The sequence below is a fragment of the Heterocephalus glaber genome, unplaced genomic scaffold, assembly GCF_053883595.1.
Source record: "Heterocephalus glaber isolate CG9 unplaced genomic scaffold, H.glaber_assembly_v1.0 deba00001764, whole genome shotgun sequence".
NCBI lineage: Eukaryota > Metazoa > Chordata > Mammalia > Rodentia > Bathyergidae > Heterocephalus > Heterocephalus glaber.
Genome location: NW_028258461.1, coordinates 5,889,291 through 5,914,609, shown reverse-complemented (window position 1 = coordinate 5,914,609; position 25,319 = coordinate 5,889,291). Strand labels below are relative to the sequence as shown.

The 25,319-nt window shown below is 39.1% G+C and overlaps 1 protein-coding gene across 17 annotated transcripts in view; it reads left to right on the top strand.

Annotated features, from left to right (window-relative positions):
* The window catches only part of LOC147821095 (uncharacterized), a 57,806-nt gene that overhangs the window by 10,758 nt on the left and 21,729 nt on the right, over positions 1 to 25,319 (top strand). For 8 of the 17 annotated variants that reach the window (XR_015447665.1, XR_015447671.1, XR_015447670.1 and 5 more), the window contains 3 exons: positions 2,291 to 2,430; positions 3,993 to 4,029; positions 6,887 to 6,978. Coding sequence is in view for 3 of the 17 variants with exons in the window: in XM_087202136.1 (XP_087058262.1) it covers positions 2,291 to 2,430; positions 3,993 to 4,029; positions 4,205 to 4,248 (221 nt within the window). In the remaining 14 variants the exon portion in view is untranslated. Of the gene's footprint in view, positions 1 to 2,290; positions 2,431 to 3,992; positions 4,030 to 4,204; positions 4,498 to 6,886; positions 6,979 to 25,319 lie in introns of those variants that run through there. The other 9 variants (XR_015447666.1, XR_015447673.1, XM_087202135.1 and 6 more) reach the window with 5 other exon arrangements.

The following is a 25,319-nucleotide window of genomic DNA, read 5'->3' as shown; positions in this document are numbered from 1 at the left end:
CAGACATCTTCCAGAATCTATTAGTCTATTAGTATGCAGAGTGTCCCTATAAACACCTCTTGTTTTGACTCTGGGACACATGAACATCACAGAACAGAGAGAGAATGTGTAGCACATGCATAGTTAAAAATAACTCCCAAACACAGCATTACTCATCCAGAGCTGTTACATGGTAACAGAGCTTATTTCCTGCCACAGAAATCTACACACCAGACTATTTCTATGAAATCACTTCTTGCTTCTACAATACTAAGATTTGTTTTACAGCACAAGCCTGAAGCACTAGAGAAGACCGAGACAAAGCCCTAACACATAAGTATCACCCAGATTCATTTCCCAGAATCCTGACTTGCCAGAGACTTGCCATCCAGGCTGCCACTATTCCCAAAGCCCAGACTACCCGGATTGGCCCTATAGCATGGCTCTCTTCTCCACACATGACAGATTGGCCTTTCAAAAATCTTTCTTTTGCAAAACAAATATTTTCCTCTGAGCTGGCAGAGATCTTGGCCAGCATACAGATAAAAACTCTGCATTACTCATAATAGGATACACATCTATATTCCCTCTACAGGAGAGACTCGCAGTAATACTCAAATCTCGCTCCATGGGAGGGAGATTTGCTCCTGGGAGATTGCTCTCTGTCACCCACAGTCATCCCCAAAACCAGATTCACCCCATAGCATTTAATCTGGCCCCATAAAACCCATATGAATCTCAAAATGTCAGATAGACTTTGTGTCACCCAGGCTAGCCCCACAATGCAAACCAGCCCCACGACTCATGAAAATATCCCACTTTCTTCCCAATGCAGAAATGTGCCAGGCAGGACCTCTGACACCCTAACACAAAACCGTGCCTCACGACACACAGAGAGCGTTGAAAACAAGCAGAGCAGAAGGACACGTAGATACTAGTGCTCCCTTCATATTGCAGAAACTCCCAGAGTAAGATCTGTAGTGGTCCTACAGTCCATGGACACACCCCACCATACACAGAAATGCCCCCAAAGACTCAGGCTGTCTCCACCACACAGCTGCTGACCGCAAAACATCCCGCCCCCAAACACTCACATTTGACTTACAGCACACATAGATGCTGAAGTGCACAAAGAAATCCTACACTCTCCAGATTCGCTCCACGATTTGAAGGCTTGTCGCAAAATATCTATACTTACTGCAAAACACACCAACTTGGCCCATGAGCCCCTGCTCATGGCTGAACCGCTGAGATTAACCTGAGCAGCACACAGGTAAAGCCACCCATCTCCACTCCCAGCACAACCTATGAAACAACTACTTACCTGCATTATGCAGAAGGTTAACTTGTAAAGCAGAAAAGAAATGGACAACACACCCAAGTCACACATCACACAGACATACCCATGACACTTAGATTTACTGCAGAACACCCAGATTCACACTCAGATGCACTCACTCAGTGTGCATTGCTCTAGAACACACAGACATGACCCAAAATAAGTAACACAATCCATGGACATGTTCTGTAACAGGGGTATGCTGCACAGTCTGCAGGCTTTCTCCACAACACTAATACTTGTCTTACAATGCAAAGAAATTCTGGAAAATATACAGTTAAATAAAAGAAACACACCCACCGACACACACACAGCACCCAGACTTGCCAGACAACATCCACACTTGCCTTGCTTCACACATATTTACCCTTAATAAAATTCAGATTGGCTCCAGAACATACAAACCTACCCATACTCCACAACAAATGGGCATATCCGTAATATACGCACATTCTTTTCAACATAGAATGACTTCACAGAGTTACACGATAATGCAAAATCATAACCAGCGACTCACAGACCTATCCCATAGAACAAATACACCATGGAAAACAGACTTTCCCCACAATTCATGGACCTTATCCAGTCTTCAAATTCATCCTAGGACACACAAACTCACCCCATACAGAGCATTATCCTACAATGCAGAGACTCATCTTCAAAGCATGGGATCACCTAATAATACTCCATAACCACCAGATAGGATCCCAAACACATTGATATACACCACAACACCAAGAAACACTTCATGACATACATATGAACCCCACAATACCTGGGTACATACATAACTTCCATACTAGCCAATAGCTAGACCCACTTACAATGTCACATATGCTTCATGACATAAGACTCCTCACACATCCCATGGAATCCTCCATCACAATGTACAACTGTACTTCACACAGCAAACATTCACAAAATGCCAAGATGTGCTCCAGAATGTAACTAATACTACCATAACACACTCAGATTTGCCTCAGAAGTCAGCCTTGCTCCAGAGAACTACAGAAATGCCTCGCAATGCCTTCAGTGAACCTACAATAAAAAGACTCAACTCCACCATGCCCAGACTCACCTCCTCACACCAACAGATGACCTATAACCCAGAGGTAAGTTCCACAGGGCACGAGTCTCTCTATAATGCACAGCCTCACTCTACCAAGTAGGACTGTCCTGCTGCAGATCCCACATATCCAGCCTCTCCACCAATTGGCTTGGTACTCACACTAAGTTATGTCAATAAGTAATGCACAAACTAGCTCCACAATGCATAGATACAACTTATAATGGACAGGTTTACCCAATGACAGAAAGTTTTCCTCACAAACACAAAACTACATTCTTATGCACAGACACACCTCAAATTTCACACTCTGTGATGCAAATACCCCACAAGCAAACATATGCCCCTCCACACACAGATCAGTTTGAGGACTCACAAACTTGGCTCACACAGTCAAGACCTGTCCTATATTCCTTAGATATGCTCCTTACCAGACATGCCTTTACTGCACAGCCTCACCCCTCACGCTCTCCCTAGATACAGTCTACAGTGTACATACCCCAGAAAACTATGGCAAACATTCTGATGAAATGATGCATCGTGCAATGCACAAATGCCTGGAAAATTCACGGACACTCTACAGAGTCCCAGAATTGCCACATGTTTATACACTTTCCCTCACGTACAGACACGCCTCAAAAAGCCTAGAATGAAATCACAAAGTAAAGACCCAGCCCATATCCTTTTCCCTACAATGCACCGACATGCTCTGCAACACTCACACTCTCCTACAACCCACAGAATCTTGTCACAACCTCGCAGCACCACACATCTATATATGACCTGTAACACACAAAAATGCACACGAAAACAATATACAACAAGCCTCAAAATGTCCAGATTTGCTCCACAACAGAGAAACACACTCTGTGCTGCACAAACATACCCTACCACAAAACCATCCCTCAACACAAAGATTCACACCTTAGGACACAATTACACAACGGTGTATCCCACAGCAGAAAGAATTGCATCTTACTGCAAAGTGGACTCACCACACAAACGCAATCTCTGTCACATCCTAGGTTTGTGCCCAGTCACTCAAACTCTCTTTCCAACACTATCACCTATACCGCACTCCATCAGAAAACAGTCTCTGTCATACAGACTTGCCACATGATATGCAGAATTGGACTACATCCTCCAGAAATGCTGCACTATGTTCATAGTACACTTGTACTTTACCACACCTGATGGACTTTATCACCACTTCCGGCCCCTGTCACAAAAATTCACATGAACTCTCCATAAAACACAGACACAATCTGAAATTAAACATTGAACATATGACACAGAAATCTATTATAGAAACTCTGGGATCAACCCAGGAAACAGCCGCACCCTGTGATTCCAAGATATATCCCACAATACGCAGACTTCAGAGTATAGACCACAACATCTTGACCTGCCCTACAATGTGAAGACATTTCCATGATCCACGACTTCCCAGCAAAGCACTTGAATGCATCTAAAAATTAATAACCAGAAATTTACAGCTTAGAAAAACAGTACACTATGTGTGATTACTGTAGAGCATTCAGTCATTTCATGAGGTAAAATGCAGTCTACTGCATCAAATTCTCAACAGCATATCAATTTTCTCCTCAGAATCTGAAAAGAGGACCCACATGCTCACACAAACTTGGTGAGTGACTTCGCTTCTTTGAGTGTGTTTACCTGTTTGTAAATATGAATAAAAGAACTTCCTTTTAGGCTAGTCGAAGGATAAAATGAGGTCCTTTTTAGAATGAAGCAAGGTTCAGAACACAGCCTTTGGAGGCTAACATTCCTGCTGCTAATCAGGGCTCCACTATTTACAGGTGAATGCTGCTGTCGAGTGCCATCCAGTGGAAAAGCAGGCTAGCGAAAACATTATATGTGTCCTCATCCACCTTACTGGATCTGCCCCCACATCAAAATGATCATGAAAGGCAAATGATTTGAATTGATTCAGGATATTAAGGCATCCATGACAGTGCATGAAGGAGGACCTCCAGAACTGCTTCAGAAAGTGGAAAAAATGATGGGAAAAGTGCGTTTAAAGTGAAGGAGGGTATTTTGATGGGGATTCATAGCAATGTGTTTTTACTGTAATAAATTTTTAAAATTTAGATTTTCACTGTATTTGTTGGTCACACTGCATATATTGAGGGAAGTATGTGTATATATAGAGAAAGACGGACACACATTTAGTATAGATACATACATATGCAGGTATACTTTCACAAAAACATGCATCCACATGTAGACGTTTAGGTACAGACCCGCAGATCCACACAAAGGTATATGTAGGCAAGCACACCCATATTCTCACCCTGACTCACTTGCTCACAAAAGGAGCACACCAAGCTACATGAGCGTCACAGAAACAAAGCATGTGCACAGAGTCAGGGATGCACACACATTCGTGCCCACATAGGCTCACACCTGGATGGGCATAGCAGTTTGCACAGATGCCTGCTTGTGTAGATGCTTGCAGAAACATATGTAGAATATTGCACGGCTGTACAGATACCTGTGGATCCCCATGAACATACACCTATATGAACGCAGAGGTTCCCAGATATACACAAAAGCATGTGTGTCTACTGGCCTATGCTCACAGAATGTGTGCAGCCATGCTGAAAGAGACAAGCATACCTTCTCAGACACACATTTGTGCAGACAGTTGTGTGCAAAACAGTGTATATGCATGCAAACATAGATGAGCATGCATACCATAGAGAAGTGCACAAATCCAAGAAAAAAAATATATCTCTGTGCATATATATATATATATATATATATATATCAGGCATGCTGAATTCCCACACATACTGAGTCCTTACACGCACATCAACATAAATATCTACACACAATACACAGATGCACTCACTCAGATACATCCAAAGACATTAACTTACACACACATTTGTATCGAGACACACACGTCCCTGAAAACATGCTGAAGGTCACATGGACATACGCATGCAAGCAGAGGTGAATGTACACATGGAGAAACACTGAGATATACATAGGTGAGTAAAGAACAGTGGTGGCGAACCTATGGCATGTGTGCCATAGCAAGCTGTTTGTTATCATTGAAAGATCTGAAAGGTTCACCACAACTGATACAGAAGGTCCCAGACATAGATAAAAGCATTACAGGAAACAATGTAAAGGTCAAGACATACAAATGCACACCAAGACACACGGACATGTATATGCTATGTACATGCAGTGGTTCACACAGATGAACATTTGTAGGCAGTATACATGAACACTGAATGTGTCCAGACAGGCACAGACGCTATCCTATAGGCATGGATACCTGCAGAGATAAATGCAGGGGAACACAGGCACATTTCTACATACAGATTTACCCTCGTACTTACCACTTAGATGATGGTACCTTGAAAAACTTTCTTAAAGGCACATGCACACAGCGCTCTAGAATTGCCCTCACATAGACACATAAGTGCATGTGCAGGTCTGCACTTAGGTGCAATGTGCTCTCACACAGAAATGAGGCAGACCACATCCTTGGCATATGAAAGTAAGAGACATATACACATATCTACAAGTAACACAGCCAGGAGTAGTAAGAGCGTGTGTGCGGATTTATACATATGAAAGCACAGATGACCAATCATATATAAAGGGAGACACATATATTTTTAAAGGAGGCTGTGACTTCTAATGTGCTTTCTTCTTAGCCTCTTGGTAGAGTGTAAATTATTAAGTCCCGTCAGCTGACTATATTGTATTGTATAAAGTATGCATGGAAATTACCAAAAGTAATTCTGAAAGATCTTGAGAGCATGTGTTTTGTGCGCACCCACATACACTTGCACAAAATCAGAGTCATAGGTCACATGGAAGCTCAGAAATAAAAATACGTGCATAGCCCAACACAGAAAGATATGTAGATAAGCACCCCCCACTGCAATGTCACACGTTAGTAGCTAGATGTATAGCTATTGAGGTTAAATACAAAATCAAACCTGCATTTTCATTCCAGCTTTATCCCTTAGTAGCTCAGTGGCTAGGGGCGCCTTTTCTGGTTTCTCCTCTGTAATGTGGGAGTGATCTTTGTTTGAAGAGTCAGTGAAATGAAGTGATGACCCCGGTGCTTGGGATGTCATAGATGGTGCTGCTACTGCTGTCATGGGATATTTATTTTTGCTAGACACAAACTGCTTAGCTAGATAGGATTTGATTTTTTTTTTTTGGTACCGGAAATCGAACTCGGCTCCTTGGGCTTGCGCAGCAGGTGGCGAAACCTCTTAGCTAAATCCCCGGCCCCGATAGGATTTGATTTTTACAGTGAAGTTGTATGGTTGTATCATAAAAATATTGACTTTATTTTCAAATGTACCAATAAGGAATAATTTGTTGCTGTATTGGTAAAGAATAGATTTATGTTCACACACAAGGTACTGTCCCTGGTGAATGGGAAGACCTGAAACAAATGTTTTCTGTTTTTGTTGTTACTGTCATTAGTCCTCTTTTCCTTTTTGTAGGAGGATCTGGAAGATGTGGAAAGAACACGGACTAGAAGGGGAGGAAGAGCGCTTCGCGCCCGCTGCACATTGCCATCTAGTGACCATACTGAGTAAGTACAGTATTTGCGCATTTCTCCAAACCTGGAATTTGACTCACTCACTGTGAGGTTGTGTAACTTCCTGGAGCATAAACTAGACTATATCACGTTGTCGTGGCTTTTGCTGTATCCTGAAATAAAAATAGCAATAAAATGAAATTTTATTTCCAAATTCCATTCCTCTCCCAAATCTCCTTCTGGGCTTCACTGAGACCGTTTGCTATAGCAATGGTCTTCACATTTTCTAAGAATTTTGCCACTTAAAGTCACTTTGAAAAAGAATTTACCACATCACATGCCTGCTTTGAAGTTAACATCAGAAATTTAGTATGAGTTTAAACATTTGCTGCTATTATTTCTAGCATATTCTGAATACTTACACTTTTAATAAAATAATTTATTCACATTTGGCACTATTTGGTGAAATAAAAATACGAATTTGATACTCATTGTTAATTTAAAAGAAAAAGCAATGAACAAGGTGTTCTTTAAGCAGTCAGAAATTGTACATGATTTTTTATTTCCTTGAAATAATCATTCCATTCAACTTTAATTGATTTTGATGTAACATATTTTTATGTTTAAAGCTCTTTTGTTGCTCTATCACACATCTCACCAGAAAGTATAAAATGATTGAAATAAATTTTCCTGTGATTCTAAGTTTTAAGTATTAAAATTTTATCTCTAAGTTATTAATAGTATATAGCTGATCAGAGGCACATAAAATATTAACATTTTGGTAAGTAATTCATAAAACTGAAAAGTAGATTTGTTTGGAAATGCATCTTTCAAATGAATTTAACTTGGTTCTTCTCCAATATTCTTTCTTTTGTCTTTCTTCCTCTGTACTGGGAATTGAACCCAGGGCTGTGTGAATGGTAGGCAAGTACTTTACCACTGAGTTACATCACCAGCCCTTTTCAGTTTTACTTTGAGACCAGGTCTTGCTACTTGTCCAGGCTGGCCTCACGATGGTGATTCTCCTGCTTCAGCCTCCTCAATATCTGGGATTTCAGGAATGAACCACCACATCCAGCTTATTTTTCAGTTTTATAGATAGAAGAACTCAGATAATGTTGTTCCTATCAATAAGTAGAAAGGAATGAAATGAATGCCCCAATCACAGATCAAAAATCACAAGTAACCTATCATCAAAAATAATTTTAATGATTTAAAACAAACTTTAATGATTTTTTTTTATTTTTAGCAGATAGCTCAATTAGGTCTGTCTTTAATACCAAAAAACAAAGTAACTCTGATTTACTAAAGGATTTTTTTCTCAGTCATTTCCTTTTTCAGTTTCCAGAAAGTCTACTAAATTGACTTTACCAAGTTTTATCAAAGGAGTGCTATATTTGTTATAATTTCATTTGAGGGATTATATAATTTGAGGCGCTATACTTACAAGTGTTTGAGGAAATCAAAATATTTAAATCAATATGCCTTTGCCAATAAAATAAGTTGATATAATATCTGCATTTATAGCCTTAAATATAGAAACTGAAGATTGTAGATTTGAATCGACAATTTCATGGAAAATATTTATAATGCAATATAATTGGGAAAGGCAAATCAAATATAATATAATTGGGAAAGGCATGTCAAAATAATGAATCAAATCAGTTTTCGTTTTAGAAAAAGCATCTGACTTCATTCTTTAATGAAAAAGTATTAATATGTATTTTGAGAATCATTACTAAAGCCATATTGAAATCAATTATGGGACACATCGCGTTAAACAGATAATTAACAAGTAAATATAGGATTTATAAAATCATGAGGTTTTATCCATTTGAAAATAAATTGAAGAGTTAAACAAAAATTTTGTTTCTGGTAGGTTCTTTTATGTATTTATTATTTATTTATGCATTTTTTGTGATTCTGTGGATTGAATCCAGGACCCTGCTCATGGTCTACCACTGAGCTATACTCCAAGTCCCTGGTATATAAGTTTAAATTAAGAAATGTAAGGTGTAGCTGAAATCAAATTCATAGATGAAACAAAGAGTCTGATGACAAGTTCAGGTTCCTTCCATATATGTTTTCATGTGCTTTTAGAACACTGGTATTGAGTTTCTGGGGATATTTAATGACATATGAAAATTTCTTAAATCCAAGAATTTTGTTTGACCACCAAATCAAACTTTTCAACCATACGTTATGAAAGAGAAAAGTATATATGGCTAAAAATAATTGGTCTGGTAATTAGCATATCATTTTGTTTTTAATAATACAAGTTAGAAAATACGTTATTTATAAAATGAAGTAAGGCTTGATTTTAATGGGAAAAATTATTTCAAGATACGATCTGAGAAAACAGGCTTCACTAATTTAATTGAATGATATACTGGATCTGAAACAAATCACATATAATTTCTATGCATTAAGTTTTACTGGCACAAGCATTTTTAGTGCCGGAAAACAATCCAGTTGCAGTTAGAAGAATCAGTGACAGCAATATATACAGCTGCTTGCTAGGTGGTGCTTTGTTTTCCATTTTAGTGATTAATACTGAGAATAGCTGGAAAATAATGCTTAGTTTTAAGCACGCAGTGAAAATAGTTGGTCTGAGGTAGTTCTTAGATTTATGAACTGAGATATGCTGTAAATTTAAAATATAGTACATCACAAAGACAGGTCAAATATGAAGTATTTAATATTTTACATTCGTTATATCTTGATAGGACAATATTTTGTGTTGAGCCAAATAATAAATATTATTAAAATTAATTTCACTTATTTTTAAACTTTCTAAAATGTTGCAACATGAAAATTAAAAATTACAAATGTAAGGGGCTGGGGATTTAGCTCAGTGGCACCACACTTGCCTTGCAAGCTCAAGGTTCTGAGTTTGATCCCTGGTACTGGGAAAAAATAATTACACATGTAGCTCACATTATATGTTTTATATGATAGCACTGGTCTACACCTTCTACTGAAAATCTCAAACTTCCTTTAAAACCAGCACTATGGAAAAAATTTATTTGTCCATTAATCTAGTCCAGTATATCGATATTCTGATGTAACCAGTACCTTTCATTATTGTTTAGATTTCCATGTTGGCAAATTTCTTCTTGTAAGCAGGAAAAGGTGAAAAAAAAATTCCATTAAGGCTATTTGAAAAATAATCTGTCCTTAGTACCTAGAAGTTTTCATACTATGGCCTTTGGAAGGCTTCTTGTTGATTACATGTGAAGCTTTTCAAACTCTTCAGAATTTGCAGTAGTGGATATTGCATTCTGTTGATGATTTGAAGTATTTCATCACATCTGAGAGATTTAATTTAGTTCTTTCTATGTAACATTAAGAAAAATATACAGTTCTAGAAAAATTATCATGTAAAGCCTTCATATCCACAAAATCCTGATTTTCTGTTGACTGAAAGAGCTTTTTATACTTACTTAGACATATTTTTGCCATATATCCTGATATAACAATATCTGTGACCAAGTTTAAGCCTATACAGTGACAACTCCTATTCAGCTACCTCCTGGACCACAGTGACTGTAAAAATGCCTTTGATTTTAATATACATTCTGATTTCAGAGATATGAAAAAAGATCTTGGAAGTGAATAAATATAGTAAGTAATTTGTCAAGACACAAGTATTCTGGAGGGCAGAAAGCCAAACTCTAAGACTTATCAGCATTGGAGTTTGAACATCAATAAAAATAGCTTCTCTATGTATTGTATTTAGAAAAACAAGTGTGGATCTCATTGAACATGTTATCTTAGTCCTCTTAAATAACATTACAGTATATCTTTCGTTGTTTGACGGTTTTCCTAGCACTGTTACTGGTCTCCTGGCTTGGATGGGGAAGGTTGGCAAACAATGAGGTTGGTTAGAGCCCCACCTGGAGGCAGACTGGACCAATGCACGCCCAAAATGTCTAGCCTCTCTGCAGGGAGAAGCACTTAGCACAGTCTTGTACGTGGACGTGCTTTCTTTCAGTGGCTGAGTCTGTTCTTTGTAAGTGGGCTGAAACAGGGAACCTTTTCTCTTGTCATGGCTTAGTTTAGTCTTGGCATCATCAGTGTAACCTTTCTTGACTGAAGGGCCTAAGAGGAGAAGGAGTGGAGACTGAGCTTCTTTCCTAGTTTTGTCTTATACAGAATTTGAGAGCTTCAGCAAGATGTGTCAGAATTCCACCAGAAGTATATTATCGCAAGAATCAATGAAATAAAAGCTGAGCATCCATGAATTGTGACACATTCTGATTCTAATGCTACTCTTGATGATATAAGAGATTTATAATAGGTAGCAAAACCAGAAGTTTTAACAGAAGGGGAAGAATAAGAGAATTGATGACGCATCTGTTCCCTCGTCCCTGTAGTTAAACATTGTACTAAGATGTAGGTATCTTTTGAAGCAACATGAGCAAGGCTGACTTTAGGAGCTTGTGACCTGTGCTTTCGCACAGGGCCCCAAGCTTAGAAGACCTCCATTCTTAGTTTAATGAGCCCCTGTGACCATCTAGAAATTCTTGAGAAGTTTTGAAAAAAGGCTTCATGCTTACATATTGCAATAGGCCTGGAATTACATAATCAATGCTGTTCTAAAGGAGGCATTCATAAGCATAGCATTCATAAGCTACTATTGCCATGAGTAATAGTTGCAGTAGTGGTAAGAGGAGCAGTAGTATTACTCAACGGTACTGTATAGTAACTCCTCATTTATTTATGACACAACTGTGGACCTCTTCTGTGTCTCTGTTTTCTCATCTGATAAAATGTCTGTGACATTACACTTGCCCTCCTTACTCCCAATTAGGCTAATTTTTACAATCAAATTAAATTCACATGGAAATATTTCTAGATTTGTAAAGATGCAGTCACGTGTAAAAGACTACCCACACCCCCCCAAACACACACACACACACACACACACATACACACACACACACACACAAACATATACTGCCAGGTATGGAGCCTTGGTGGCAGCCACCTGCCTGAGTCCCTGAGGACCTAGTTGGGCTCAGCAGTGAGGTTGCTGTGGCAGGTATTCTGGAAGATCCTAGAGTCAGTAAATTAGTTCCTTTGAAATCTCAGGAGCCTAAACAAGGAATCTCACTGCTGTCAAAATGTCTGAATCCAGGCACCTGCAAAGAAATTGCAGAAACGCAGACAGGACGAGAGTTGGGAAGAGAAGACAGGAAATGAAATGCAGCCTGCAAAGGTACTGTGAGCCTCTGCAACATAGTCACAAGCACTTGTCTAAGGCGCCAGGGTTGAGGAGGGAGGGGCCCAGAGAGACAGCCACTTTGGACGGACAGAAGGAAATTGTATTCAGAGTTGCCATTGTCCAAGGACAGGGAGCTTTTATCTCGATGTGTGAAGGAGTTCATTTTCCTGATGGAAATGGGAAAAGCACACAACTCAGATGTTGAGAGAGTCAGAAAATAACTGATGGCTTAAAGCATGCCAGAGTGTTGTAGATGCCGTCCGAGTGGTGGTCCCTGAGAGTCTTATGTAAACAACTGAGGGTTTGGGGATAAAATGCAACCCAGAGGTGAAAGCAGTACTTCAAATAAGACTATGAAATGCCAGGAGATGATTTACAGACCACTTTGTCAAAGATTCCTGTTCCTGATGGGAAGTGGTGATCAGCACCTTGTTTTCTTTGACATTTTCCCTTTTTGCTTACTGACAAAACAGTCAGTATGTCCCTCTCTGTTTCTCGCCTCTAGATTCCCAAGGAATCTATTTAATTTAACCTCATGTATCTTCATATTAGTAGAGAACATCTGATTTATTTTTATAGTAAACAAACAGAATACACAGGTTACATTTTACCTAAGGAAAGCTGTTCCTAGGGCATTTCACTTTATAAAAGCATATCACAATTTTTTGTGTATATTAGATTAAGATTCAAATTACTCAGTAAAGCTTATTCAAAGGCTTCATGCTGAATATTTTGAAAAGCCACCAAGTTAAACATATATATTTTATATGGACATTTAGCTTCATTAGTGTATGGTACACAGGACATTTAGCTTGATTAGTGTAGGGTACGCTTCTGGGATTTCTGTGAGAGAGGAAGATAAAAATCTCAAAGAAATTGAATTACATGTTGGGAAAGGGTAGAAAATTAATTCAGTCATTTGAGGTTCGCATATATATATAAATATATATATATATGTATTCATATTCATTCCAGGTTACAAAAGACAGGACAAAACTTTTCCTTTTTCAACATCTCACCTGGTAGATCCAAGTAGGCAACTTTTTAACTTTTTCTGTAATATTTCTTCCCCTGTTGAAACATGGCTTCCTTACAAACAAATAAATCAACAAATGACTTAAATCCCACAAAGTTAGAGGATGCATTCGAGCAGTGGTTCTGTATCCCAGTATCTGCTCATACGTATGTAGCAGAAAATTCCTACACCAACAAGCTATCCCTTTCAAATCCTTAGGTGTAAAACAATCAGTGTGACTTTGAGCTAACAAAGTGCTGCGTGACTATCTCAAAGAAGTATTTCTTAGTCCTTGTGGTAGAAGGAGCTATGCAGGGAGATATCTAATAAGATGCCAGCTCTTTGTTATAGGATCATTCTGACTAGATGTGAGAAAGGAACACACAGATTATAGAGGAAGAAGATATGGTTTTGTTAAACCCTAACCTTTGGAATCAGGGTTTAAAGATGAAAGTCATAACCTTTTCAGCTACCACAAAAAGGAAGGGTTTTTCCCCCCTCTTTATTCTGCTTTAACCGTTTAACAGTTTACCCTGAGTGTCACTCTCGCAGCCTATTTTAATTGGACTAGTAAGTGGTTGATTTCATGGTGGTAAGAAATTTTCCAGTTACCCAGAATAGTACTGCATATTGCATATCTAATTATGCATTGCTCAATATGAGCTGGGTGTGACTTTTTACAAAAAAGTGAAAGACAGCTTTCCCAATCTGTGAGACACTTCCAACATATTTAAATATTTGCACAGAGGAAGCAAGAGAACATTTATCATGGAGCTTACACAGAGTCCAGTTAATCTGGCAATATTCATTTGCATATTCTAAAGATCACAAACAAATGACTGTCCCTGACAGTGAAGGATTGCTGATGGTAGAGACAGAGAAGTCCGTTGTCATGAGAAAGCCTAGGAGCTTCTTTCCCTCTACCTCGTCCTCTTGACAATGAAGATGATAGGATTTGGAAGTGTTCTAATGATGAGGCAGAGCTGGAAAAAAACAGAAATCACTGAAGACTTTGCTTCAGGTGCATTTCATATGTGTTCTTTATGTGTAGCATGAGAATGAGGATGGGATGTAGTTGTAAAGGTGTGAGAGGGCTGCATGCTTCTGTTGCAAAGGGAGGAGGCAGGCTTTCTCTATTGTGTCGGAACGCACAGGGTAAGGTAGCCAGGGCTCATTCCATCATTTTAATTGCTTTGCACCAGAGTTTGCACACCAGGTTCAGACTGCAGCAAGGACTGCGGACATTGTTAAACCAATAGGAAAGAGCCAGTGTCTGCCTTGTGATTGGTTCACATCAGAGGCTCCCAGCTGCCTAGCAATTTGGCTTGAGGAGGATGAATGACAGCCTATAGCAGAAGTGTGGCCTGAGGATAAGGATGGTGATGGAGCAGTTACATTTGTGCTGAAGCAAATGAGGATCCCCTCCGAACCTGTGCGTGTTGAGAGGCTTCCATCCTGAGAGGCTGCCTGGGAGTTGGCTGTTGCGTGCAGCGGTCAGAGTCTGAGTACAAAGAAGTCTCCGTGTGAGAGGCTGGGAAGTGGGATGGTACTGGGGGAAGCACTTTTGATTAGTTGGACGGTGACAGTTTGTTTAGATGCCCATGGCTGACTTCGGTCAAGCCCAGCTCAGACTGTCACCAAAGCTTTTTTTGAGCTACCTGCAGCGCTTCATAAAATCCTTACTATATTCCTAGATCAAATAAGAGTGACCAATTCCGTCAGTGGAGGAAGGTAGCGAGCTCAGCAGTGACTTCATTTATGAAATGGACCTTAGTGCAACCTTAGCACCTCAGTTGAGACTGAGGACAAGATAATAATGCAGGTTGAGTAGCCACAGGCCATTTAACATAATTCTTCTAGTTCAGTGTGGCACTCCCCAGTCAATGGTCTCTGTTCTGCCTGCTTGAAGATCTCCAGGCCTGGGGAACTTGGTGTTTCCTGAGGTAGCCCATTCAGTCTCTAGCCATCAGTTCTCCCCCATACTGCACCAAAACCTTCCTCCCTGGGTGTAGGTTCTGAACTCTTGGGTAAGTCACTTCATACTGACAGGTGGCCCTTTTGATCATTGGAGACAGCTGCCATGTTTCACTTCTCTCTTTGCACAGCAGTTTCCCTCAGCCCTTCCTTGTTCCCTGATTTTGAGGGCCCTGTTAACCTTGTTACCCTCTCTCTTCAGTCTGGGTGGCCAGGGCAGCATGGTCTTCCCGGTGAAGACAGACTACTCATTGCCTTGCTGAACATAGTTCTTCTGTTAGCTGTGTGACATTTATGGTCAGATTGCATTATTGCCTCACCCAGAGTTGCCAAGCAGTGTAAACCCAGCTAGAAGGTGGCCCAGTGCTGTTTTGCTCAGGACTGCAGTTACAGCCAGTGCTTCTGACCAAAATAGCTTCACTTCCTGAAAATTAGGTCATGGTGGGACAGGAAGGAATCAAGTGGAGGATAGAAAGTTGTCTGTGTATGGTTATTTGTTGAGAACTTCAGTGTCCATTTTTCTCCTATGTATTCCTGGTTTAGTCAGTTGTAATTTTGTATCATGCCTAGGAGACCAGGCCCAGGAGAATACGGAAAAGTGAACATTAACTCAAGTTGAGGAGCTGATAATTGTTGTATTGTTTATAGTGAAACCAGAGAGCCCTTCAACTTCCTTTTCCCTCTGATGCACCCCCTTCCCCCTGCAGTGTAAGGAATGAACAGCACTACAGGCCTGTGCATAGAGGAAAGAGAACCTGATCAGTTCCAAATACAGCATTTCATTTGTTTCTTTCTCTGGATTTTTAATTTTTTAGAACTGAAAACTTGAAAGTATACATATATAATATATTTATATATATATATTTATGGGGGTACTATGTGATGTTTTGCTATATGTTTACATTGTGGAATGATCAAATCTAGATGATTAGCAATTCTATCACCTCATATACTTAAAATTTTTTGTGGTGAAAACATTTAAAATCTACTCTTGGCCAGGGATTTAGCTCAGTGGTTCCGCCGCCTGCCTTGCAAGCGGAAGGACCCGAGTTCAATCCCCAGTACCAAAAAAAAAAAACAACAACCAAAAAACCAAAAAACTACTCTTAGCAATTTTGAAATATATAATATATTATTATAGTCACTACTGTGGGCACTGGATCCCTAAATCTTTCCTCTTGTCTAACCGGAACTTTGTGCCCTCTGATTGGCATGTCCTCTTTTCTCTTTCCTCTAGATTTTGGGTATTAAGCTTGTTCACTACATGGGCTGAACAGTGTAATGTATTTTGTACCTAATAAGTAAAAAGTAACCCTTGGGAGAATGTAAAGAAGATATGATTTGGCATGCCCATGCTTCATGTAGTTGAAAGGGAGCAGGATCCAGTGTGAAGTTGCTTTTTCTGAACAGTCACATTCTTGGTGGATTTATGCAGTCAGCATACATCACACTGATCATGCACTCAGAATTATGCCGATAAGACCCTGGGCAAAGGTTTAACTGGAACTCATGACACGAGTGGTGGCTGCTACATGTGTGTTTAGGGAGACAACCGCCAAGGGAGGGGGGGAGACAAGAGAAGGGACTATTGGGTGTTGAGAATTTTCTGGAAGAAAGAGCATGCAGTAACTGGGAGCAGCTGGTGAAGACTTTCCCTGCATTGTATCATATTCATGATCAAATATTCTGCCCTGTCTCCACCCCTGGCATTTATTACATTTACTGCACTGTCTTGCTCTGGAGGCTGGCTTCTCTACAGGGTCCCCCTGAAGCCACATTTGTGTCTACACACATCTGTCCTACTCTGAAGCCAGTTTCAAGTGGGGTTCTTCCACTTTGTGCCATCCTTGCTGTTCTGAAGGGCAGGGTACAAAACCTCCTAATGCAAAACTAAATTCCTCTTAAGAAAGATAAGCACATTTTCCTGCATTTTCAAGTTTTTTCCAAAACAAATGCATGAAAGTTTTCCTTGTAGGAAAAATAATAAGTGCAATAAAAACTTTATTTAGGTAAAGGATAGAATGAATTTAATATTTTATTTTTTCACAGTTGGGAATTTCTGGGATGATAATAATTCCTTTGATGAGAATTGCATCCTGGCCTTTCTCTGTTTTTTGCAGAACATCACAGTCACTGTGAGCATGTGAAGCCAGCTGTCCTGGCTTTGATCTTTATCCTCTCTTGATTGGCAGTGGGACACGATTACTATGCCCAGGTACCTTCACTAAGAGCTGCCTTTTTCCGAGGCAGGCAACAGAACCACTGAGCTAGATCCCCAGTCCCAAGAGCTGCCTTTTTGAAGAGGTGGAATTAGCTACTGGCAGCAAAATTCCTCTGGCTGAACCCATGAGGCCCTTTCCTTTGGACTCTGCTCTCCTCTTTGTCCAGAAATCTAGTTTAGGGAGCAGAATAAACATGGATGATCATGCCTTCTGCAGCCAAAGGGATACTTGATGCTCTTTAACAGATAAAAAACTGGGATAGCAGAATGTAAAGTAATAAATTCTACACCAGAAGAAACCACTTCGTTTTTGTGTTAATGAAATGTTATGAAACTCGTGAACTTAAAATTTAATATAAATATTCAGGAAAATATGCTTCTGGTTTAGAGAAAGTAAAGTCAAAGGCAGGAAAAGTATTTCATCTAGTTTTACCGAAATGGCAACAGTGAATACTTGGTCAGAGAGTGGTAAAGATCTCTTACTATTTATAGTCAACCTTTTCCTCGTCCCTCAAAGTAACCAGTGAAGGGTCAGTTTTCCAACATAATTGCTATCGATTGTATTCGGGCAATGAAACAACTTACAACTGAGCACAAGCACTATTTACTCCATTACTGTTAGTTACAGCACACATGTCGTGTCAAACAGGAGAACAGAAACTCAGATTCAGCATCTAACTCCACTGTTGATTGGGTGATCTTTATCTCATTAGCAGTTTTTGCATTTGTGCACTGGGAAGAACAGTAGCATTTGCTTTGCCTATCTCACAGTGGTACTGTGGGTACAAGGGAGAAAACACAGGTGAATCCACATTATAAAATTTAATGTGATATGCTTCTGTTTCTTGGATAAAATTTACAGGCATCTTCTGATACAGTTTTTAAAGATAAATATAATCCAGCTGAATTAGATTCCAACATATTTCTTGGAATTAGTCACTTTGCTTGGATAGAAAAAAAGGGCAACTTCCTCAATTCTGAATAAACTTTTAGACGACAACCCTACAACATTCCAAATGTGAGACAGTTATTCCCAATTAGGCATAGTTAAAGGAATACAAAAGTGTTTTGAAATTGAAAATTTAAAAAATCCACTCTCTAGTCATCATGGATAATGGAGAGTTGGGAAAGTATTTGTGAAACATTCTATGTTTCCTCAGCTTGAGAATAAGCAAGTCGGCCTTATTTGTAAACTACTGAGAGAAGCAGCATTGCCCCTTACAGAGCAAAAGAGGTTGACTCTGAAGTACACAGGAGTTAGTCAGTATATGAGCTGGATAATGACTCCCCCAAGGCTGACTTGAGGAGCCAGAATAGAGGAGCAATTTGAGGCTCAATGAATGGCCTGGCCACCAGAGAAGAGGGGAGACACCTTATTTTCCCAGCTTGTGACTAAGGAGAAGATTTAGTCTCCACAAATTAAAGGGAGAAGTAAGGGAGGAGAGGACAGTGGTGTAAAGAGGAAGAGAAGGAATATCTGTGGCCAATTACTTGGAAAATATTTTAGGTTTTGGATCTTTAAAAACATGTCCTAAGTGTCCATCAACTGATGAATAGATAAAGAAAACGTGGAGTATATACATAATGAAATACTACTTAGCCTTAAAAAGGGAGCAAATCCTGCCATTTCTAGGAGGGTGGATGGACCTGGAGGACATTGTGTTAAATAAAATAAGCCAAGCACAGAAGAAAAAATACTTTGTGATTTCACCAGCATGTGAAACCTAACAAAGCTGAACCTAGGACATGAAGAATAGAAGAGTAGAAGCTGGGGGTTAAGGGAGAATGGAGAGATGTCGGCCGAAAGGTACAAAGTTTAAATTAGAAAGAATAAGTCCTGAGGATCTATCATGCAGTGTGATAACTGCAGAGAATAACAGTGCATTGTTAACAACAATAGATAGTATATTTGAAAACTGCTAAGAGAGATTTTAAGTGTTCTCCCCACAAAAACGATAAGAATGTGAGCTAATGTTCATGTTACTTAACCTGACTTAGCCATTCCACAATGTGCACATACTTAGAAACATCATATTGTACATGATAGATATGTACATTTATCAATTACAGAAATTCATTATACTAAAGAAGACTGTCGATGAAAAGATTGTTTAATCTGGGAAACAGCCACCATGAGTCCAAAGCAAGATGCATGCGAGATAAAACAAAACCTTAAAGCCTCACCTGGTTCAGACAGTGGGAAGAATAAATTTTCAAGAGGGCTTCAGTGTCTTTGCATGTCTGGATGAACAATTTGCAGAGGTGGAATTTCAGAGAGAACAAGAAGATTAGTTTTGTATTTGACTCAAGGTATTAAAGGCTTCCTAAAGAGATTAAATCAAAACGTTATTACAGTCCTTGAATGCTTTCATTAATGTAGCAGATTTTTTTTTTTTTTTTTTTTTTTTTTTTTGCTTTTCAAGTTTTTCAGTGAAACTTCTGTTTGTGAACATTATTAAACTTCTTGGGACTAAGGGCTTTTAAAATGCCTTGTTTGTTGGGGCCGGGGATTTAGCTCAGTGGTTCTACCGCCTGCCTCGCAAGCACAATGACCCGAGTTCGATCCCCGGTACCAAAAAAAAAATAATAATAATTAAAAAATAATAAAATGTCTTGTTTGCAAAGTCCCACTATTCAGTTCTCTACAGGAGCACAGAAAACCTTCTACAGAGCTACCCACAGCGCTGCTTAGGACATGAGGGCTTATGAACCACAAAGAGATGCTGAAACAACTTTGGCAGAGGAACTTGGCTAAAGGGAGAGAGTTGTTTGCAGTTGTTCATTCACCTTTACCACATCATCCTCTCATCTTCCCCCCTTTGTGATGAATATTTTAGAGACAGGGCATTGTGGTTAGCGCCCAAAGAGAACTTTGGCTCAACCTCTGTGCTGTGCTTTCTAGGGTTCTTCATCTGAAATGGTGTTCACCCCTTGCTCTGGCTCCTCTTGGTTCTCTAGGCTCCTCCCACCTCCCTTTGCACGCTGCTGTCCTTGTCTGCCATGGTCTTTTTCCTCAATTCAGCTGCTCAAAACTTGTCCCATCCTTCAGAACTCATCTCAAATGCATCCTTATCGTCCCTTTTGCCACAAGCCAGAAACGAAGTCTTCAGTGATTTCTGTTTTTTCTAGCTCTGCATAGTCATTAGAGCACCTCAAAATCCTATCAGCTCTAAGGTCAAGAGGAGGAGGTGGAGGGAAAGAAGCTCCTAGACTTTTCTTTTAACTGGACTCTGTGTTTGCTCCATGATAAGGGTTCTCTTGTTTCCTCTGTACAAATATTAAATATCTTGGAAGTGTATCATAGATTAAGTGTTTTTTCACTTCTTTGTAAAAGTTCACATGGAGCTAATATTGGACAATGCATAGTTGATTAAGCAAAATGAATTACTATTCTGAGCAAATGGGGGATTTCTTACCACTACGAAATTAAAACATTAAAGAGGGGACAAAAACTTCCTTTCTGTGGAAGCTGGTGAGGATTGTAACTTTCAACTTGAAGCCCCTATCCCAAATGTTTGAGTTCATCAAAAACTCTGCTCTTCCTTAGTAACCTGTATGTCCATTTCCCACACATATCGAGTTACAATGTTCTCATAATAAATTATACAATTATAAATCCATAAAAATGTGTTATCTCCCATAATATTGGATAATGCATGTCTTTGAACTCTAAGATTTTGGCATTTGTTCTAGCTACGTGTAGCTTCCCTTTTACAGGTATCCAAGCATCTTGATGGTAGAAGTTTCCCCTTCATTTTTGTGTCCCTGAAGGGTGTAGTGCAGTGCTGTACATAGGGCTTCCCAGGCAGTGACTGAGTGCATGGAGGATAGAAATAGTGTGTATGTGTTAGTAGATATGTGCATATTGCTTATTTACACAAATGTGTGGTGTAAAAATAATAAAATTAGACAAGCCAACTTTGGGTCAGACAGAACTGTCTCCATATTAATACCATCCAACCACCGAGGAGGATAGTTAGAGAAACAAAGAAAAACTTAGACACCTTGGCCCACAGCTCTCCCTAGGATACTTTAGTGCATACTGGCGAAGCACATGTTGATAATTACTAAGCATCTTTTTAAAAAAGACTTTTTACTTATCACAAGCTCCTGAGTATCAGGCAGGTGGCTATTTGTATTTAAGTGACCTTATTGACTCTTGTTTTCTCAAAAAACCAGATGCTAGACTAAAAAAGGTTGTGTAACCAACCAGTGGCCTGTAACACCCCACATGGTCTTTTGTTTAATGCAAGTCTGTTAAGGGGGCATCTGATTGTTCCTACCAGATGTGTGGATTGTTCCAGAAATCAATCACTCCATTCAACTAGGATCTTCCTGAGTTAATTTGGTATTTTAACCATCTCATTCTTTGTGTGCTGAAATTGATGATTGAAGAGGCATCAAACAATTTATCCAAAGCCTGCCACAAAAAAACCAACAAAGTGAAAATCAGTTATTTTAACATAAAATGAAAAGCTTCTGATAAAATCAGTTGAATGATATAAACTTGAATTTCTGGTGACATAACTGTTTTTGTTATGTCTAGCATCAGAAGACAATTTCATTTCTCTAGTCGTCATTAAAGAAAGTACTTCTTTGCTAGTCAAGAAAAGGGAAAATTAGGCCAGATGTTACCTTTTAAACTACCAACCTCTTTCAGGACAATAATAGCCCAAGATTCCAGAGTCTTTGTGTTGTCACTAATTATCAGTGTAATGGGAGGCAAGACTTCTATCCCAATGGCCTCACTCACCTTGTTTATAGATAAAGGAGTTGGAGCAGATATCTATGGACTCTTCCAGCTCTGAGGGTCACGGCTGTGTGAAATAGCTTTGTCTTTATCACTGTATATGCTCTTATTTCATAGTGGTAGCTGCTAAGAATGTAAAAGTCATACTCATTTGTGGGTATTCCTTAGAGCATATCACCATGGTAGAAGAGTGTTTTAGCTTCCAGAGCTGTGCTCCTCAGTATACAGGGTGGGCTGTACACGAAAAATATGCACCAAATTTCCAAAACCTAATATGAAAAAATAACCGCTATCTTTTCATTGATTACATATTGAAAGGATAATATTTTATTCATGTTTAGTTGAACAAAATATGTTATAAACTTACCTGTCAGTTTCACTTTTTTCATGTGCTACCCAGAAAATTAAAAATTACACCTTGTGGCTCATATGATATTTTTATGGGACTGTCCTGGTCTAGAGAGTTACCTCTGCTACCCATGTCCTGAGTTTAAGTTACTTGGGAACCTCCCAAAATTGAAACCACCCAAACTAGAGGCTCTTAGCCTTGGATATACATCAGAACCCCACTGGCATTAAAACAATACTGATCTTCTCCTTCCTATGATTCTGATTCAACTGGTACAACTCCTAGTGACCTTTATTTTGTAATTTACATATTTGTGAGGTGCAATGTGATAATTTGATGCAGGCATTCAGTGTGCAATGATGAAGATGGAATACTTAACTGTTGCATCTTCTTAAACATTTATCATTTTCTTGTATTGGGAAATTTAAACTCTTCTCGTCTTTTATAAAATGCATAATAAACTGTTGTAAATTGTAGTCACCCTACCGTGCTGTAGAATAATACCACTTATACCTCTTATCTAACTCTAAGGTGTGCCTTCATAAAGAAATGACATTCAGTTATATGCATGCCAGAAACACCTGTAAGCTGAAGTTGGACAGCTGATGGATTAGGCAGGAAGGAACACTGATATAGCCCCAACCCCTAACCAATCCTCAAAAGCAAGAGTCTTCTCCTTAGCTCATCAGTAAACATCAAGGAGACAAGAGACAGTAACTTGAATGAATTCCATCTTAGTTGCTACTTCTTGTTTGAGTTTCTGAAAATAATTTTACTGTGTTCTCTTTGGCTGCCCAGGGAGATATTTGGCATTGCTTGGTCATTTTCATAAAGGAAAAGTGGGTCAAGGAGTATGACCATTGAGCTTTTTTCGTGAAAAGAGTTCCTCCCACTAGATTTTTGTGCTTTTGTTGTAATGGAGGGATTTTTTTTAAAGGGAACTAAGGAAGGACTAAAGGGAACCACAGAATGTGTGATTTAATTGGAATTGGACTGATTTCTAAAATGGAGTAAGTAGCCGACAATCTCATGTTTGTTCCTTATCAATGGATAAGCTGTATTTTCCTGGGATCCACCATCCACATATGCTCAGTAGATCCTCAGGTATTTGAGGTTGGGCCATTACATGGGCCTCAGGTATGGAGGGAAGTTGCTCTTGATAGTTCTCTTAAGCTTCAGACATCTGCCAAACCTCTACAGATGGCTAAGATTGGAATCCTCATAATGAATTTGGAACAGATTTTCAAAACAACCAAAAACTCTTGGCTTAAATCAGACTCTACTGAATTATTTCTTAGAATCTTGGAAAGTCCCAGAACTTCATGACTGTAGAGGTCATTGAAAAAGAGATGTTGAGTTACTGTGATCATGACAAGCCAAATTTAGCTTCAACTGTAGTGTTGGTAATATCTTGTCCAGGCAGTGGAGCGTTAGTAAAAGTTCTTGGAAATAAGCCAAGTGAAGTGGTACATGCTTATATTCCTAGCTGCTCAGGAGACTGAAGCAAGATTATAAATTTGAGGCCAGTTTGGGCAACTTAGCCAGAATCTGTCTCAAACTTTACAAAAAAGATGGGGGCTGTGGATGCACCTCCATGGTAGGGACCTTAGGCTCAATTTCTAGTACTTCCAATAGTAATAACAGCAACAGCAGAATAATTGATAATCCCGCGCATTCACAGTGGCCTGATGCTAATTCCCTGCCTAAATTTTTTTTATTAAATACCATTTCCTTGAGTCAAAGACTCGGTTAAGGATGTTTATGTTATCTGAGTTATTTTGGGGGTGAACCTGCCACTTAGTAGCTATGTGACTTTGTGTAAATAAATTCTCTAAGTTACACTTATAAAGTAGGAATCACACTAGTATACTATGCATATTCTTATTGCGAGTATTTCATAAGTTACTCTGTGTATTTTCTGCACCTTCCAGTGATATCCCCAGCTGAGGAGGACCGTGGAAGGAATAGGTGAATGAGTCATTAGTATCACTGTGAAAAGTACATGTTTACAGAGGTGCCCCCGGTTTAAATCGATTTGCAAGTGCCAGGGTTTAGTCTTGGAACTAATTGCCAAAACCTAATTGGTTTCTTGGTCAAGTATTTAGATGCAGTATATCTCCATTTCTCTGGAATTTTCACAAAATATATGCTAGACAAAGATGGAAATGTAGAGAAGATATCTTCTGCCAGTTGCTTTAGAGCCTTCTGTTGGTCACAGTACAGTTTATGTTACAGAGATATTTTGAAGATCAGATTGTCTTCAAATGGGAAAAATAAATACAGGTAATTTATAGTCAAATATAAATAAATTCTACATAAGGCACCATTAAATGGACAAACGTGTTAGATTGGTAATTAATCATATATTACTGAAACACGTACACTTAATTACTTGAAGAGAAAAGTAGAATTCTTTGAACTGCTTATATAACATCAAACTCCAACTGGAATGAATGGAGGAATGATCAGCTAGTCTTTTCTTTAAGAACAGCTGTAGAAGGATAGGATGTTAACACAACAGAGGCATTACATGAACCATGATGTAGAATACTTTTCATAAGGTGAAATTGAATAAGATAGCATCATCCTTTATTCCTCAGGATAGATTTTCTGTTAAGATCATCGCCAAACTATATTCCTAACTTACATGGCATTTGTATGAAACCGCAGAGAGGATACATTTGGGAACTTCTTGTATTTAGAGGTAGTTTTGGCTAGTGTGAATAAAAGTGACAAGCTTTGAAGTTAGGTCAAGTGTAGAGCAATTCAGCCCTGGCATGGTTCCGTGGAATTCCAATTAGAAGCCTGCTCACTTCCACAGCTTCATTTTATTATTTTTAATTCCATGAATAATTTTCT